We start from the raw sequence: 15,193 nt of genomic DNA, 5'->3' as shown, positions 1-15,193 counted from the left end.
TCTAAATTCTTTGTTTTATACTCCCTCTGTTCTTTATAGATCTATTTTTTAGAAATTTTTTTTTTTTAAAAAAATACATTTTTTACATTTTCAAGGCATTAATTAATGAAAAAATGTACTTTTCAAAAAATACAATTGTGTTTAATAAAATTTCATTGGTTAAAAGTTATTGAAAATAGCTAATTAAGGAAAACAATGTATTGAAAAATACAATTTTAAATGTTTTTTTAATAAGTGTGAAAAAACTATAACATGGATCTTTTAGGAACGGAGGGAGTACATGATTTTGCTTTTCTTTTGATAATTTCTTACATTTCATTAGAACTTAACGTCAAAAAACCGTAGAAGGGATAAAAAGGAGATATCATGTGACATGATACATGTCACGGTGGAAACCTAGGACCATTAATTTCACACCATGTGTGGCCACCACAAATGTATAGAACAGATGCGTAGTACATATATATGAATGTGTTTGTCTCGAACGTTCATTTTTAATTGTTTGTATGAAAAGGTCAATTCAATTATGTTCGTCTAGTAAGCTCCAAACTGTCTTCCCAAAAGAGGAAGGCAAAGAAGAACAAGTTAAGAAGCAACCTCGTCACCACTTATGGTTATGGTATGGACAATTCCTCAAAACACTAGCCTATCAAAGATGCTCTCGCTACTTTTCCAAAGTCAAAAGTCAATTTTCAAAATTTTGCGTAACCATTTTAATATGTATATTGAACTATATATATCGCGTGGTCAACGCAGGCCATACTCCATAATCTAAACCTAATTCGGATACTTTACTCAGTTTCCTTTTGATTAAAATGTTACAGTGATGCAAGAGTAGAAAATGAAGGGGAAATAATCAAATATCTTGTATATATGTATATATATATATATTCAAGATTTGTTTTTATTGAACAAAAAATAAAATAAATATATATATATACATGACTCTTCTCTTAAACACAAATATCTTAATAATCATAAAATTATAATTTAAGTTTAGAATGTTCAATTTAAAATAAGCTATAACTCTTAATTAAAGCAAATTTACTAGAGTTTACGTAAAAATAATATTATAATTTCAAATTATTGAATCTAAGAAGAGAATATAATCATGTTAGTTTGTTTCACTATCAAGCAAAATAATAAAAACAATACGTAAAATAAAAGGCAACGTATTTGAAAAGGTCAGAAGGGTATGGTATATACTACCACGCGTTCCCGCAGCTAAAAGGGACCGCACTTTGATTATTTCGCTTGTATATATATCAATGCTTATTTCGTCTCATTTCAATCACTCACATCAAATATACTCAGTTCATCAAATCAGTACTTATCCATTAGCTATTTACAAAATTTGTTTTACTACTTCGAAAAGTGAGAAAACCTTCTTGTTATAACACTATTATGGCGTTCTTCAAGATTCTCGTGTTGCTATTATTAAACTTCTCTTGTTTCCGTCAAGCACAACTCTCCCCTACTTTCTACGACCAAAGTTGCTCAAACGCTCTATCAACCATCCGATCCTCAATCCGAACCGCCATAAGCCGTGAACGTAGAATGGCTGCTTCTCTCATCCGTCTCCATTTCCACGACTGCTTCGTTAATGTATGTATATATTAACATGTGATCGTTAATGCATATGTATACACTATGTTAGTGGACAGCTCTTAAATTTATGTTTGGTTTTGATTTTTTTTTTGTAGGGTTGTGATGCATCGGTTATGCTCGTTGCAACTCCTACCATGGAGAGTGAGAGAGATGCAGTCCCAAACTTTCAATCAGCGAGAGGGTTTGAAGTTATCGACCAAGCCAAATCTGCTGTTGAGAGAGTGTGTCCTGGTGTCGTTTCTTGCGCTGATATCATTGCCGTTCCCGCTAGAGACGCTTCTGAATACGTAAGTACATAATAATACCTGTACGGACGCTCACAAACATATATGTTCACAAAGCGTTGTGCGTTGTTAAATATGAGGAAAACACATGCACTACCACTACTTTATAACAGCTAAATATAAAAGGCAACATAGAAACAATTGGACTACAACACTTTAGTTCGATTTCTTTTAGTTCTAACTAATTCTTAAATATGTAAACTTTGGAATCATCAATAGGTCGGAGGTCCAAGATATGAAGTGAAGGTTGGCCGGAGAGATTCCACCGCTGCGTTTAGAGCTATTGCAGATAGTGGCGATCTCCCCAGTTTCAGGGCAAGTCTCGACGAGCTCTCTGATCTCTTCCTTCGAAAAGGTCTCAACACTAGAGACCTTGTCGCTCTCTCAGGTCAGTCCCAATAAAAGAAACTTATTTGTTATCGATTTTTCTCCTTAATGGCTTGCTTTTGACACACGTGAACCCTATATACAGGAGCTCATACATTAGGGCAAGCTCAATGCGTAACGTTCAAGGAAAGGCTGTACGACAACTCGAGTGACATCGACGCCGGATTCTCGAGCACACGTAAGCGTCGCTGTCCGGTCAACGGTGGGGATACGAATCTAGCACCTCTTGATCAAGTGACACCAAACTCGTTCGACAATAACTACTACAGAAACTTGATGCAGAAGAAAGGACTTTTGGCGAGTGATCAGGTTTTATTCGGAGCCGGAGCTTCTACGGACAGTATTGTGTCGGAATATAGCAGAAACCCTTCTAGATTTGCGTCTGATTTTGCAGCTGCAATGATCAAGATGGGAGATATTCAAACACTCACCGGCTCAGCTGGACAAATCCGAAGGATATGCACTGCTGTTAATTAATACATCTCTCCAAGAAAGTTTGATGACTTTCTAAAATTCATGTTATTATTTTTTTTACATTTACCCATTAAATTTGTTTCATTGTTGCAATTGTATGTAACTGATTTCTTCAATAATCCATTTGTCATCTGAATATTATTGGAATAAAAATTTATGTTTTTCATATATTACACGGTTCTAATTTTTAAACTAACCAAACCGATTTTTTCTAAATCAATGTCCAGTTTTGCTATGTTAATGTTATTAGTTACAAATTCTAGGAGCATTAGCTACTAGCATCAGTAAAAGTCTAAAAGCTCATATATTATCTAAAAAGGAATAATATAAATATTCTTATTATATAATTAAGTTTTAGTTTCAACATAAGAATCAATAATCCTTTATATACTAAAACATAAGTCACTTGGCCAGTAGTATTTTAACACATGGATTTTATTTCATATTTAAAAATTACAAAATAATGTTTAAAATAATAAAAATAGAAAAAGGTGAAAGGTAATACACGTTCAATCAAATAATCTCTCTACATTGGTTTTTCTTACCCACACCTCTACGATCACCAGTCACCTCAATCTTTTATAACTACATCCACCCATAATTTATATTTGTGCAATGTCATTCTATGTTCTCTCTCAAATCCACACAACGTTTTTTCTCCAAGGTGAATTGTTATCATCTCATATTCTCTTTGTTGTTGTTGTTGTTCCATCCCTTTAGTTCTCACTTTTTTCTCTACTTAATTATACTACCGCATTTGTATATCAAGCTTCGCTCGCATGCAAGGTTTGTCTTAATTAGAAAGACTGATCATTTTTGTATCTCCCTTTTCCAAATATGAAAAATCTGAGACATAGAGTGAAATAAAATGTTTTTGTAAGTGTACACCCAATAAAAACAGGAGGGAAGAAGACGAGACAAACTCGCGTTGACAAGAACGAAGCATTATTAGGTCAACATACAATCCATCAAAAGAAAAGCCAAAACAAAACAAATGAGTTTTGTCTGTAGTAAATGGAATACAAGAAAAGAACCATCCATAAACTGAAAACAAAGTGGTATCTTAGAGCATGTTTATTGTAGATTTCTTAGATTGTGTCTCTTAACGTAATATAAAATACAGTCTCTTAAATAAGAGATATAAGAGATGTCTCTTAGCTTTTTTAATTAAAAGATAAGAGACAATATCTTATATTACGCTAAAAGACCCAACCTAAAAGACCTGCGATAAACAAGCTCTTAGTTTTTCTCTAATTCTCTTTTTATGTTTTGTTTTATATTTTATTTTTGTAGCTTTTACATGCTTAAAGAAATTCAATTGGTTAATAAATAATGTGATGCAACTTGGTATTTACAAATCTGTGTGTGAGTCTGAGGGTCGTTACGATTATCATTTCCACCTGCAAAGAACATCTTGGAAATGATAACCGTAACTGAATAGTCTAAATATATTTTTAGTTTCATTGTTTTTATTTTCTTTATATCAAATCTAAGGAGATTTTTATTTTTAAGGAGAATTATTTACAAAAATAAAAATTAAATTAAATAGATCAATCATAATACCTTAACTACATTTCTGCATGTTCCTATATATCTTAACGCTCTATGAAAATTAAATCACACACACATATATATATCATTTTCTGAAAGAATCATAATAATTATTTTAAGTCCTCAAACTCTTTGTCTGAATGCAGCAATTACTAAATTTAGATGTTTCTGTGTGAATAATATAATTTTATTTTTGATTAAAACACAATGAAACAACAACTTTAGTATCTTATAAGAAAATACCATTTAAATGTAAGCAGATATGTGACTAAATAATAATAATTTGTTTTTTAATGTTGATAATCATTATAGTTTTATTTATAAAAAAAAATGGAAAGTAAAATCAAGTGATCGGTTGAGAGATAAAGCAGGTTTGAGATTTTAATTGGGAGATTTTTTTTTCCCAAATTGAAATATGCATATATCATCATAAAGTGTTACAACTGAATACACCATGCTCACCAGAAAATTAGAGCAACAGAACACTGGTCTATCTGCATTAGACCCAACTATATTTACCATTATACTATACCCCAAAATCAAACAACAACACCATAACCAGGGAAGCTAAAGGCTAGATAGAGCTCTTTCATCGACAAATAGCAAACGAAGCCAGTGCGGATGACCCGCAGCAACATAAGACTACCAAAGACCCAGATTATTCACACTTTGTGTAATGAAAGAGACACCTCTAAGACTCCCTCGAACCACTACCTGCAAGTTCCAAACTTCCAAATCCTGCAACGCCACTCGCAATTCTGATGCTTGAAATTGTAGAGCCGGCCAATGAATCGGATGAAGAACAGCATCAACCATATCTTGGAAATCCGAAACAAAGACTACCTTGTTCTTCTTTAAGTTGGTCATACTCTCAATGACCCATAAGAAGACCGCCAATTTTGCATCTAACACTGAAGAAATAGAAGAAAAGGATCTTCTACTATGTTCTTGAATCCAACCACGAGAATCTCTAACCAACCAAGCTGCTCCCACCGTTGCAGATTTCTTACACCAATCCATAGGAAACTCACAATTAACCCATCCAAGCCTAGGAAAAGACACTTTTGGCGAACATTCCTGAAGTACATGATTCATCAACATAACCTCAGCCTCTCCATCAACCTCTTGAGCCATAAACCATTGCTCAGCTTCTTCATGTGCCTTCAAAAGGATGTCCGATGGAGAAAATAAAGAACCTTCAAAGAGGAAGCCATTTCTATTCTTCCAAAGAAACCATAAAATCCAAGGCCAAACCCAAGAATTAATGGCTTCAACATGCCTATTCTTATGAAGATAGAACATGAAGTATAAATTGGAGAAAATAGAGGAGTCTTGAAACCCATTTTTAGGTAAGAAAATGTTGGACATCGCCCAAGTTTGCCTTGCTAGGTCACACTGAAACAGAAGGTGATTAATGGATTCACCCTCCAATCCACACAGTTGACATCTATCATCTCCCTTCATTCCTCTTGCTAGAACCAGATCCGCAACAGATAATGCATCAGAAAGCGCTTTCCACACAAAACAACACAACTTTGAGGGAGCAGGGATCTTCCACGATAAGGCCTTTAAGCAATTAACAGAGGGAAGAGCTTCCATCTGAAGTTTCAACTCAAAAAATTTTCCTTGAGATGCAAGCCAATACCTTGACTTCACCGAATACGCCCCACTTTTGTTAAAATTCCAAGACCAGAAATCTTGTTTCGAAACCACTGGCTGATTCTGTAGAAGGATCCTGACATCCGAAGGAACAACAAGATCTTCCAAAACAACTCTATTCCACCTTCTGGCACTAAAATCAATAAGGTTTCTGACCTTAAGGATGGCATCAAACATCAAATTTTTAATCCAAGGAGCCCTAAGGCCATAACCATCAGAGTCATCTTCAATCCATCTATCTGACCAAACAAAGATCGAGTTTCCATCACCAACCCTCTTCTTGATACCTTTGTTCAGTAGCTCTCTACCAAATAACAAGCTTCTCCAAGCATAAGACGGTCTTTTTCCTAAGGAAGTTTTCAAAAATTCACCATTAAGAAGTATCTACTCTTAAGAAACCGAGCTAACAAGGATTCAGGAGAGGATAAAATTTTCCAAGTTTGTTTAGCTAATAGAGTCTGGTTAAAAGCTACCAGATCACGAAAACCCAAGCCGCCATACTCCTTAGACAAACAAAGCTTATCCCATGCTAACCAGTGAATTTTCCTCAGGTGAGAATCTGCTCCCCATCAAAAATCTGTCATTGCACTAGAGAGCTTCGAGCACAACTTCTTTGGAAGTTTAAAAACAAACATAGCAAACACCGGAAGAGCTGAAGCTGTGGATTTAAAATAATATCTCTTTTCCACCTTGAGAAAGCTTACGCATATACCAAGGGTTCAGCCAGCGATTAGTTCTTTCTTTAAGATATCCTTTGAGAATTCATGAGAGGTATTGTAAACTTCAATTTTATTTCCAGCTAGCCTTGGCTTTTCCACGTGGAACAATGACAACAACCTAGCGTGTCAGTCACCACAACTTGTCCTCCTCGAAAGAATCACCGGCTATTTCCAGTTACTTTATCAATCCGCTCTTCTATTGTTTCCACGTCATTCTCTGTATTTCCCCGTCACGGTCGTTCTCAATCTTATTTCTGGAACACTATAAAAAACCTTTTTTATAAAAAAAGCAAAAGAAAAAAAAAAACCAAAACATGGAAGGAAGGAAGGAAGGCGAAGGAGAGAGGAGAAGTGATTCGATCGATTCTCTTTTCGTTTGATCGAAGCTAAAACCATCAACGAATCCGACTACATTTGTTTCGTATGAGATGAGAACCGGCGGCTTGTTTCTGATGCACTCTTTGTCGTCTCCTTCCTCGGCGGCATCGCTTAACCTGAAGGAAGGTACGAATTGGTGGTGGGACGTGAACGAGTCTCCGGTCTGGCAAGACCGTATCTTCCACCTCCTCGCTGTCTTATACGCAGTCGTTTCCGTCATTGCTGTGGTAGGGAGATTATGAATAGAACTTTTGGTGATAGATTTTGATTTAATGTTGCATTCTTTTATCTTTTTATAGATTCAATTGGTAAGGATACAGTTGAGGGTTCCGGAATACGGATGGACGACGCAGAAAGTCTTTCACTTTCTCAATTTCCTCGTGAACGGAGGTGTGTGTGTGTAGCTGCAAAAACGTGATCTTGTTGTCTATCTTTTTGTTGATTCTTCTTCCTTTGTAGTTCGAGCTCTAGTGTTTGTCTTCAGGCGTGATGCACAGAACATGCAGCCAGAGGTTTGTTTGTTGTCTTCATTGGCTTGTTGTGATTATATATCAACCTCGTTGATTGTCTGATTTTGCTTTTGTAGATTCTACAACATATCTTGCTTGACATTCCGAGTCTTGCTTTCTTTACAACGTATGCGCTTCTCGTCCTCTTTTGGGCTGAGATATACTACCAGGTAGAGTCTGATTTTGGTGTATATTTTTTAATTAGTGCGTTGTTAAGTTGATGTTTACTCTGTCCCAACAGGCACGTGCTGTATCAACTGATGGACTGAGGCCAAGTTTCTTCACTACTAATGCCCTTGTCTATGTTGTTCAGGTGAAACTTGCAAAGTTCAAGAATTAATATTTAACTTGTTCTTATATTGCCTCGCATCCTTTGTGTCTGATTGATATGGTTTTCAAGCTTTGATCTTTCGTGTGAATGCATTAATTTCAGATTGTGCTTTGGTTGGTGTTGTGGTGGAAGCCTGTTCACGTTACGATTATCATTTCCAAGATGTTCTTTGCAGGTAATATAGCTTGAAGTGTTATTCATCCTTGTAGATGAATTGTTTGTATTCGGTTACATCTCAACTCTTGTGAATGTGTGTATATTGCAGGTGTGTCATTGTTCGCGGCCCTTGGATTTTTATTATATGGAGGAAGGTGATAATTCGTTTCTCACTTGCATATGCTACACCATGATGGTAGCTTCGTTTATATTCTTGCTACCTGCTGCCACCTTTTCCCCTGCCGCAGTTGAGTGTGATGCTTTATATGACATAAATCTCCTCGCAGGCTTTTCCTAATGCTGCAACGGTTTCCAGTAGAATCGAAAGGGAGGCGCAAGAAGCTGCAAGAGGTGAAACTTGAATTTCAAACTATAGAAGTTAGCAGATCAAGCTTCATATTTGCGTTTCTTGGAACTTTACTCACTTTATGTATTGTGTTATGCGTATGACACAGGTCGGTTACGTGACAAGCATCTGCTTTACCTGTTTCCTCATCAGGTGCATCATGGTAAACAGATAGACATCGTCAAAATAGTGATATCAGTAGATCGTTCTTGTTGTTGCTTGAATATTGCTAGTGGTCAAATTTTGAAGCTACAGCTAACCAGAGTTTTTATTTCATCTTTTTATTAATGGTGTAGATGTGCTTTAATGCGTTCGATGATGCAGCAGATCTTGATGTCTTGGATCACCCCATCCTAAACTTCATATATTACCTGGTTAGCTCTCTAATTAACATTCTTGCACTGCCATATATATATATATACATATAGTGGATCATGGATCTTAAAATGTAAGTATGAAACTTCTTTTGAGAATCCTAACAGAAGGCGTGTCATCTGGTTTAATTACAGTTGGTGGAGATACTGCCTTCTTCGCTGGTCCTCTTTATCCTAAGAAAGCTTCCACCAAAACGTGGTATCACACAGTACCATCCGATTCAGTGAAACTGAGAGTGTATCCCATGGAGATGGATGCAAACAATCAAAACACCTGAGGTAATACAATAATAGAGAGAAACATGTCAAACAGCCGAAAATGGTGGAACGTTAATCTCTTTTCTTTAAGCAGGAGTGTTAAGATCGTGTAGGTAAATCGTGGGGGGTTCTTGCTCCTCTTCATAGATATAATTGTACATGTAAAGGATTGAAGAATGATCAGTTGTGATATCTTCGTAAACTAATTGAATATGGTTTAACTAGTAGTTAGAGTCTCTCTTGCTCTTATTAACTAATGGTCTCAGAATGATAAGAGTTCATACCTTGCAATGGTTTAATTGAGATTTCCAACTCTGTGTTATGAGACGAAGGAATGGTTTTTGTGTTTAAAATTCAATGATCATTGGTATTTATGGATCATGGCTGGCTATGCATTCGCCGAGTGTTCGTTTTTATGAAAAAATAAATAAATGCAATTGATCGCTTTGGACTGGTTGGTCATCTTGCTACCATTCTAGTCCTCTCTGTTTCACCTAATTGAAGCTTAGGTGAAATTTTCACGTAACACATAACAAATTGTTCTGCCCTGGCTTGATTCTAATTCTGTAATTGAAGTTTGTTTGTTTACATCGCTATTTATTTTACCTATTTTGTGGCAATTTAGAAGCATGCATGTAGAACTTACGAAATTAGTGGTATATAACAGTTAAGTTGATAAAATTTGAGATTGTAGGAAGAGTTAAGAATCATCTTACAAATTTATTATGATGTCAATTGATCAAAAATCAATAGTTCTAGTTAAACTTGCAATAAAGTTCAGAGACAAAGGAAGCGCAACCCCAAGAAACCGTGAATTCTAGGGGATTATTTTGTTACGTACTGCTAAGATTAGTAAGCACACATGCAATCGAGACGTCTCTTTTTAACTCTATTCCTAATTTTTTTTTGGTCGTATAAGCACGCGTCGTCGGATGAATAAAAAACAAAACTTACCGATCCAAGGACTCATAAGAAATAGCCTCCATCGCGTTTCTCAAGAAAATGACGGTGTGATATAGGACAAAGACAAAAACTACTATCTATTTAAGACGAGAGAGCACCACGTCATGTGGAGCCAACCGAGTTGGCTTTTTCTTCTTTTTTCTTGTGAATCTTACGTTAAAGTGACGTGGTTGTTCAGCAATCGTTTTACGGCTCACCTTCGGGATTTTAAAGAAGAGGAAATAAATATCAGAAGATTCGTTACATTATTCATTTTATAAAAGAAGCTTTATGTTTTAACATCTAGTTATCGCTATGTTTTATTTATGATTTGGTTTAATAACCTATAGATCTTTTTTCTGGACCAGTTAGGTTTATGACTACTACCTTTTTACAAAACCTAGGTTTATTGTATACTTGAAATCAAATGTAGTTTGTCAACTTTTAAAAACCGAGAATAAAGCAAATTTCAAAGTAGTTAAAAAGCAAAAAATATAAAATAAAAAAGTTTGTTAATTAATCACTAAGATCTGACAAATGTACAAAGAAATCATTAAAACACACATTTAATCACGCACCAAGTCATTGTCTTGACTCATCTCCACTTTTAGTACAGCTGTTTCTTTTGTCTGTTTTGTCTGCATGAACACTAAACCTAAAAAAAGAGGGAGATTTTGAACTTTTTGCCATTGAAGGACTCTTTACGAGTCCTGATTCTGAAAACATGGCGAAGGGCTCACTTACTTCGTTATTCACACTTCAGGACTCACTTCCTCTCCTATATAAACCATCACACTTCCTTTCGCCGTCATCACCAACAAAACCCTAGCTTCGTCTCTCCTCCTCATCCTTTTGGCTTATTCATCTGAGTCTCCATGACGATTCTCATCGATCACCACTCTGATCACAATGGTTCGTCAATCTTTTTACCTCTCTAGTCTTGAAATGATCTGCTAATAATATCTTGCAATGAATATTTTGGATTAAATTTCAGCTTATATTCTTTTGTGGGTTTGCTTGGATTATGTTTTTAGAATTTGATTATTGGATTTGAGTTTATGAAGATGCAGGGGATAATACTGAAGAGAAGAATGTAACAGAGGAAGAAACAGAGTTGGTGTTAGATGGAGTTTTTGTGGCTCCTCACACCAACTCTTTTGGTCACACCTTCAGGTAATTTCTCTCTTGGAATATTTTTCATATTTTTATTATTACCTTGGTCCATATATTGCAAGATCGAAACTTCTTGTTGTCATATAAAAAAAGGGATTATGATGCTCAAAGTGAGAGGAGGAGAAGTGTGGAGGAGTTCTACAAAACCAATCATATTGGACAAACCGTTGACTTCGTTAGGAGGATGAGAGAGGAATACGGGAAGCTGAACCGAACCGAGATGAGCATTTGGGAATGCTGTGAGCTTCTCAATGAGTTTGTCGATGAGAGTGATCCTGACTTGGACGAGCCTCAGATCGAACATTTGCTTCAGACAGCTGAAGCCATCAGAAAAGATTACCCTGATGAAGACTGGCTCCATTTGACCGGTCTTATCCATGGTAAAATTCTATAACATATTAAAACCATTTGTTTTACCGTTTTGTAATGATTTTTTTTTTTTTTGGTGTGTGTATGTGAACCAGATCTTGGGAAAGTTCTTCTCCACTCTTCATTTGGTGAGCTTCCTCAATGGGCTGTTGTTGGTGATACATATCCAGTGGGATGTGCTTTTGATGAGTCTATTGTTCACCACAAGGTATATATAAGAGATTCTCTTAATACACTAAAAAAACTTAAAACATTTAAAAACTGATTACATGTTTCTTGATGCAGTACTTCAAGGAGAATCCAGACTTCAACAACCCAAGTTACAACACCAAGTACGGGATATACACCGAAGGCTGTGGGCTTGACAACGTGTTCATGTCTTGGGGGCATGATGATTACATGTACCTGGTATAAGCAAACTACAATCTCAACACTTTTTTACGTTTGCATATAAGAATCTATGTTTGATGCAGTCGCTCTGTTTCACAGGTTGCCAAGGAGAACAAGACTACATTACCATCGGCTGGTCTTTTCATTATCAGATACCACTCGTTCTACGGTATATGGAATTTACTAGTGTCTGATATGCTCAAATCCACCGATAAATAAACGAGTCAAGATTATCTTATACATGTGTTGTGTGTGTGTGTGTGTTGATAGCGCTTCACAAGTCAGAAGCATACAAGCATTTGATGAACGAGGAAGACAGAGAGAACATGAAGTGGCTGAAAGTGTTTAACAAGTATGATCTTTACAGCAAAAGCAAAGTCCGTATAAACGTCGAGGAAGTGAAACCATACTATCTCTCCCTTATCAACAAGGTACGTATGTATGTTTCATATTTACAAATTTTGAAGCAAACCTGCGGGTAATAATAATCGGTGTTTATTGTTGGCAGTACTTTCCGGCAAAGTTAAAATGGTGAAACTCACAAGTAGGAGGAGGCTTTCTAATAAAGTTGGATGTGATGAGAATGTGACTCAAATATATGTAAACATAAAAGGCGGATCATGTGCCTTGATGAACAAATTAGAGTGTTGTTTCATCTGTGCTTAATTTTATTTCCCAGTGGTACATTTCGGTTGAAAGTCTAAAAAGTATTTTGTCACTTGTAATTTCAGAGAACTAAAACCAGAGGTCATCAAAACCTTAGCTCCCCCTCTAAAAAAATATGTTAATTACTCGCTTACCAAGTAATTTTTAGTCCCTTTTCAAAAAAAAGAAGTAATTTTTAGTCAACGTTTATATATCCAGTAATTTTTTTGTCTAAAAATTAATTATATTACTAACTTATACTAAAGCAGAGGTTATCAAAACCTTAACCCCAACCTCTAAGAAAATAAAATTATGATAATTATTCCCCTACCAAGTGAAGGACCATGAGATCGTTCTTACTCTTGACTCTGATTTCAGGTTGGAAACCTCTTTTAGTCAATGTTCATATGTCCATTAATTTTTTTGTTTAAATTTTTTAATTATATTACTAATTTATACTCCAAAAAAATACTACTAATATTAAACTGTTGACTTAAAAAAAAGGAAAAAAAAAGAAATGACTTGTAATAAAATATTGGAATTTAGAACTAGTCAGCTAGACTAAAAAACAAAAGACAAATAGTAGTATAATTAAATTTAATATAGAGATTAAATATACATGTTGAATTAAAAAATAAAAAAAATAAATAGAGTCGCCGCTGTAATCTGATACAACATAGCGCCCCCCCTCCCAGTCTTTCCTTTTTCGTTTCTAGGGTTCTCTCTCCTCTCTCTCAATATATAATCTCCCTCTCTCTCCGAATCCAAAATACAGAGTTCCGCTGAAAGAGAGGGAAAATAAAATAAAAAACCGATCTTTGGCTGTTGGGTTTCTTTCTCTTCCACCTCCCATACATTCTCACCGGAATCACCGCCGGTGTTTGCGAGCGAGCATATGGAGGGACGCGCTGCTGAAGATGTGTTTAAGGACTTTAGGGGACGAAGAGCTGGTCTCATCAAAGCTCTCACTACTGGTTAATACTTCCCATCTCTCTCTTTCTTTCTTCGAATCTAAAGCTTGTTTCTTTCTCAAGCTTTGACCACCTTGTCACCGTTTGTTCTTTGTTCCATTGGGTTTTCTTCATTCCTGAGCATAAAGTTAACACCTTTATTCTTCTTCGTGCCCTTTGTTTTATCGTTTGCTGGGATTTTGACTGATTCATGATTTCTTTTCTGTGGGTGCAGATGTACGCAAGTTTTACGATAAGTGTGACCCTGGTGAGTTTTATCCTCCTCACTCCGCATTGATTCTTGTCTGCTTGATTTCACAAAGTTTTTATCTTTCAAGTAGTTTGAGGTTATGTGTCCCCTGTTTTTGATTTAGGGATTAGTTTGTGATGATGGTAAATTTATTTTTGCTTCATGTGTTTGTTCACTTGTCTCGTGTTTCTTTGTTTTTTTCTACAGTTGTTGTTGTTGTCAGCGTTCTACTGGTGTACATCTTTCATTATCTTCCTCTTCGGAGTAGTTTTGGTTTCATCATTTTTTTTTGAAGTGTTTGTGAGTTTCTCTGTGTGGTCTCCTTTTCTAAGGGTAATTCTGTTTTTTTTTTTAAATGTGTGCAGCCAATGAAAACTTGTGTCTCTACGGGCTTCCAAATGGGTCGTGGGAGCTTAATCTTCCCGTCGACGAGGTCCCTCCTGAGCTTCCTGAACCAGCTCTTGGCATCAACTTCTCAAGGGACGGTATGCCAGAGGAAAACTGGGTCTCTTTGATTGCTGTTCACTCTGACTCTTGGCTCATCGCTGTTGCCTTCTACTTTGGTGCACGTTTCTCTTTTGATAAAAACGAGAGGTATAGCTTTCCTTTCTCTGCTCAGTGTTCTATGTTCTTGTACACATGTTTGTGACTGGTGGTCTTATATAACTAAATTTTGTTTCAGGATGAGGCTGTTCCGGATGATAAATGATCTCCCAACCATTTTCGAGGTTGTAACTGGCAACGCAAAGCAATCCAAGGATCAATCTGGTAACCACAACAGTAGCAGAAGCAAGTCTGGTGGTGTCAAGGTATAATAGACGCTTCTTTTTTAAATTCTCAGTCTTATCTATCTATCTCTGTTTTAATGTTCTCACCAATCTGAATCTCAGACTAAGGCTTCAAAGAGATCCCCACCACCACCACCACCACCACCAAGAGAAGAAAGTGAGAGCGGAGATGATGATGGGGAGGAAGACGAGGGGCAAGGTGAGTTTTGTGGCGTGTGTGGAGAGAGCGATGATGGAGAAGAGGAGTTCTGGATATGGTGTGATACTTGTGAGAGATGGTTCCATGGAAAATGCGTCAAGATCACACCTGCAAGGGCTGAGCACATCAAACATTACAAATGCCCAAGTTGCTGCGGTGCCAACAAGAAACACAGAGCTTGAAAAAGACGATCATAAAGTTGCATTTGATTGTCTAGTCTTTAATGTGATTGAAAAACAGCTTTACAGTTAGTAATGTCTCTTTTCTTCTTGTTGATCTTTACTGTTATTATCAAAATACTGTGACTAATTTTGTCTTGTGATTCTTATAAAAATTCCGTCTTTAAAGGAGTCTATAGTCAATTAGTTATATTTCTCTTCTTGGTACGAGACTTGACAATTTTGGCTCTTTATGCCTGTCTAAAATGGTTGACCTGATTGGCCTTCTTCTGCT

At 36.2% G+C, this 15,193-nt stretch overlaps 4 protein-coding genes across 7 annotated transcripts; all 4 read left to right on the top strand.

Annotated features, from left to right (window-relative positions):
- The first annotated feature begins 1,307 nt into the window (after positions 1–1,307).
- Positions 1,308–2,814, top strand: LOC106294056 (peroxidase 4). Its single transcript, XM_013729673.1, has 4 exons — positions 1,308–1,605; positions 1,704–1,895; positions 2,112–2,280; positions 2,365–2,814. Exons 1-4 carry the CDS (start codon positions 1,405–1,407, stop codon positions 2,754–2,756), a joined length of 954 nt encoding a protein of 317 aa, XP_013585127.1. The 5' UTR covers positions 1,308–1,404; the 3' UTR covers positions 2,757–2,814.
- Positions 2,815–6,963: 4,149 nt separating this feature from the next.
- On the top strand, positions 6,964–9,337 carry LOC106292831 (protein TOM THREE HOMOLOG 1). 3 transcript variants are annotated; one of them, XR_001260265.1, is made up of 12 exons: positions 6,965–7,287; positions 7,360–7,450; positions 7,520–7,572; positions 7,647–7,739; positions 7,811–7,882; positions 8,003–8,075; positions 8,166–8,211; positions 8,344–8,407; positions 8,512–8,565; positions 8,699–8,776; positions 8,912–9,055; positions 9,129–9,337. XR_001260265.1 is itself a non-coding variant. In XM_013728489.1 (11 exons), exons 1-11 carry the CDS (start codon positions 7,111–7,113, stop codon positions 9,002–9,004), a joined length of 882 nt encoding a protein of 293 aa, XP_013583943.1. In that variant the 5' UTR covers positions 6,964–7,110; the 3' UTR covers positions 9,005–9,337. The 3 variants fall into 3 exon arrangements, 2 of the variants coding, with proteins under 2 accessions (XP_013583943.1, XP_013583942.1); XM_013728489.1 differs by having other exon boundaries at positions 6,964–7,287; positions 7,532–7,572; positions 8,912–9,337; XM_013728488.1 differs by having other exon boundaries at positions 8,912–9,335.
- A 1,277-nt stretch (positions 9,338–10,614) lies between these two features.
- Positions 10,615–12,568, top strand: LOC106293096 (inositol oxygenase 1). Of its 2 annotated transcripts, none has more exons than XM_013728765.1 (8): positions 10,615–10,888; positions 11,047–11,149; positions 11,243–11,529; positions 11,614–11,726; positions 11,804–11,926; positions 12,008–12,077; positions 12,179–12,339; positions 12,417–12,568. In XM_013728765.1, exons 1-8 carry the CDS (start codon positions 10,852–10,854, stop codon positions 12,441–12,443), a joined length of 921 nt encoding a protein of 306 aa, XP_013584219.1. In that variant the 5' UTR covers positions 10,615–10,851; the 3' UTR covers positions 12,444–12,568. The 2 variants fall into 2 exon arrangements, with proteins under 2 accessions (XP_013584219.1, XP_013584218.1); XM_013728764.1 differs by having other exon boundaries at positions 11,041–11,149.
- A 681-nt stretch (positions 12,569–13,249) lies between these two features.
- LOC106292649 (PHD finger protein ALFIN-LIKE 7-like) lies at positions 13,250–15,095 on the top strand. The gene is made up of 5 exons (XM_013728279.1): positions 13,250–13,527; positions 13,739–13,771; positions 14,119–14,347; positions 14,436–14,562; positions 14,644–15,095. The coding sequence occupies exons 1-5, from the start codon at positions 13,449–13,451 to the stop codon at positions 14,920–14,922; spliced, it is 747 nt and encodes a 248-aa protein (XP_013583733.1). The 5' UTR covers positions 13,250–13,448; the 3' UTR covers positions 14,923–15,095.
- The last annotated feature ends 98 nt before the right edge of the window (positions 15,096–15,193 follow it).

This window comes from Brassica oleracea, chromosome C5 (genome assembly GCF_000695525.1).
Source record: "Brassica oleracea var. oleracea cultivar TO1000 chromosome C5, BOL, whole genome shotgun sequence".
In the NCBI taxonomy this organism is placed as follows: Eukaryota; Viridiplantae; Streptophyta; class Magnoliopsida; order Brassicales; family Brassicaceae; genus Brassica; species Brassica oleracea.
Note: the sequence above shows the minus strand (reverse complement) of the source record. Positions and strands in the feature narration are given on the sequence as shown.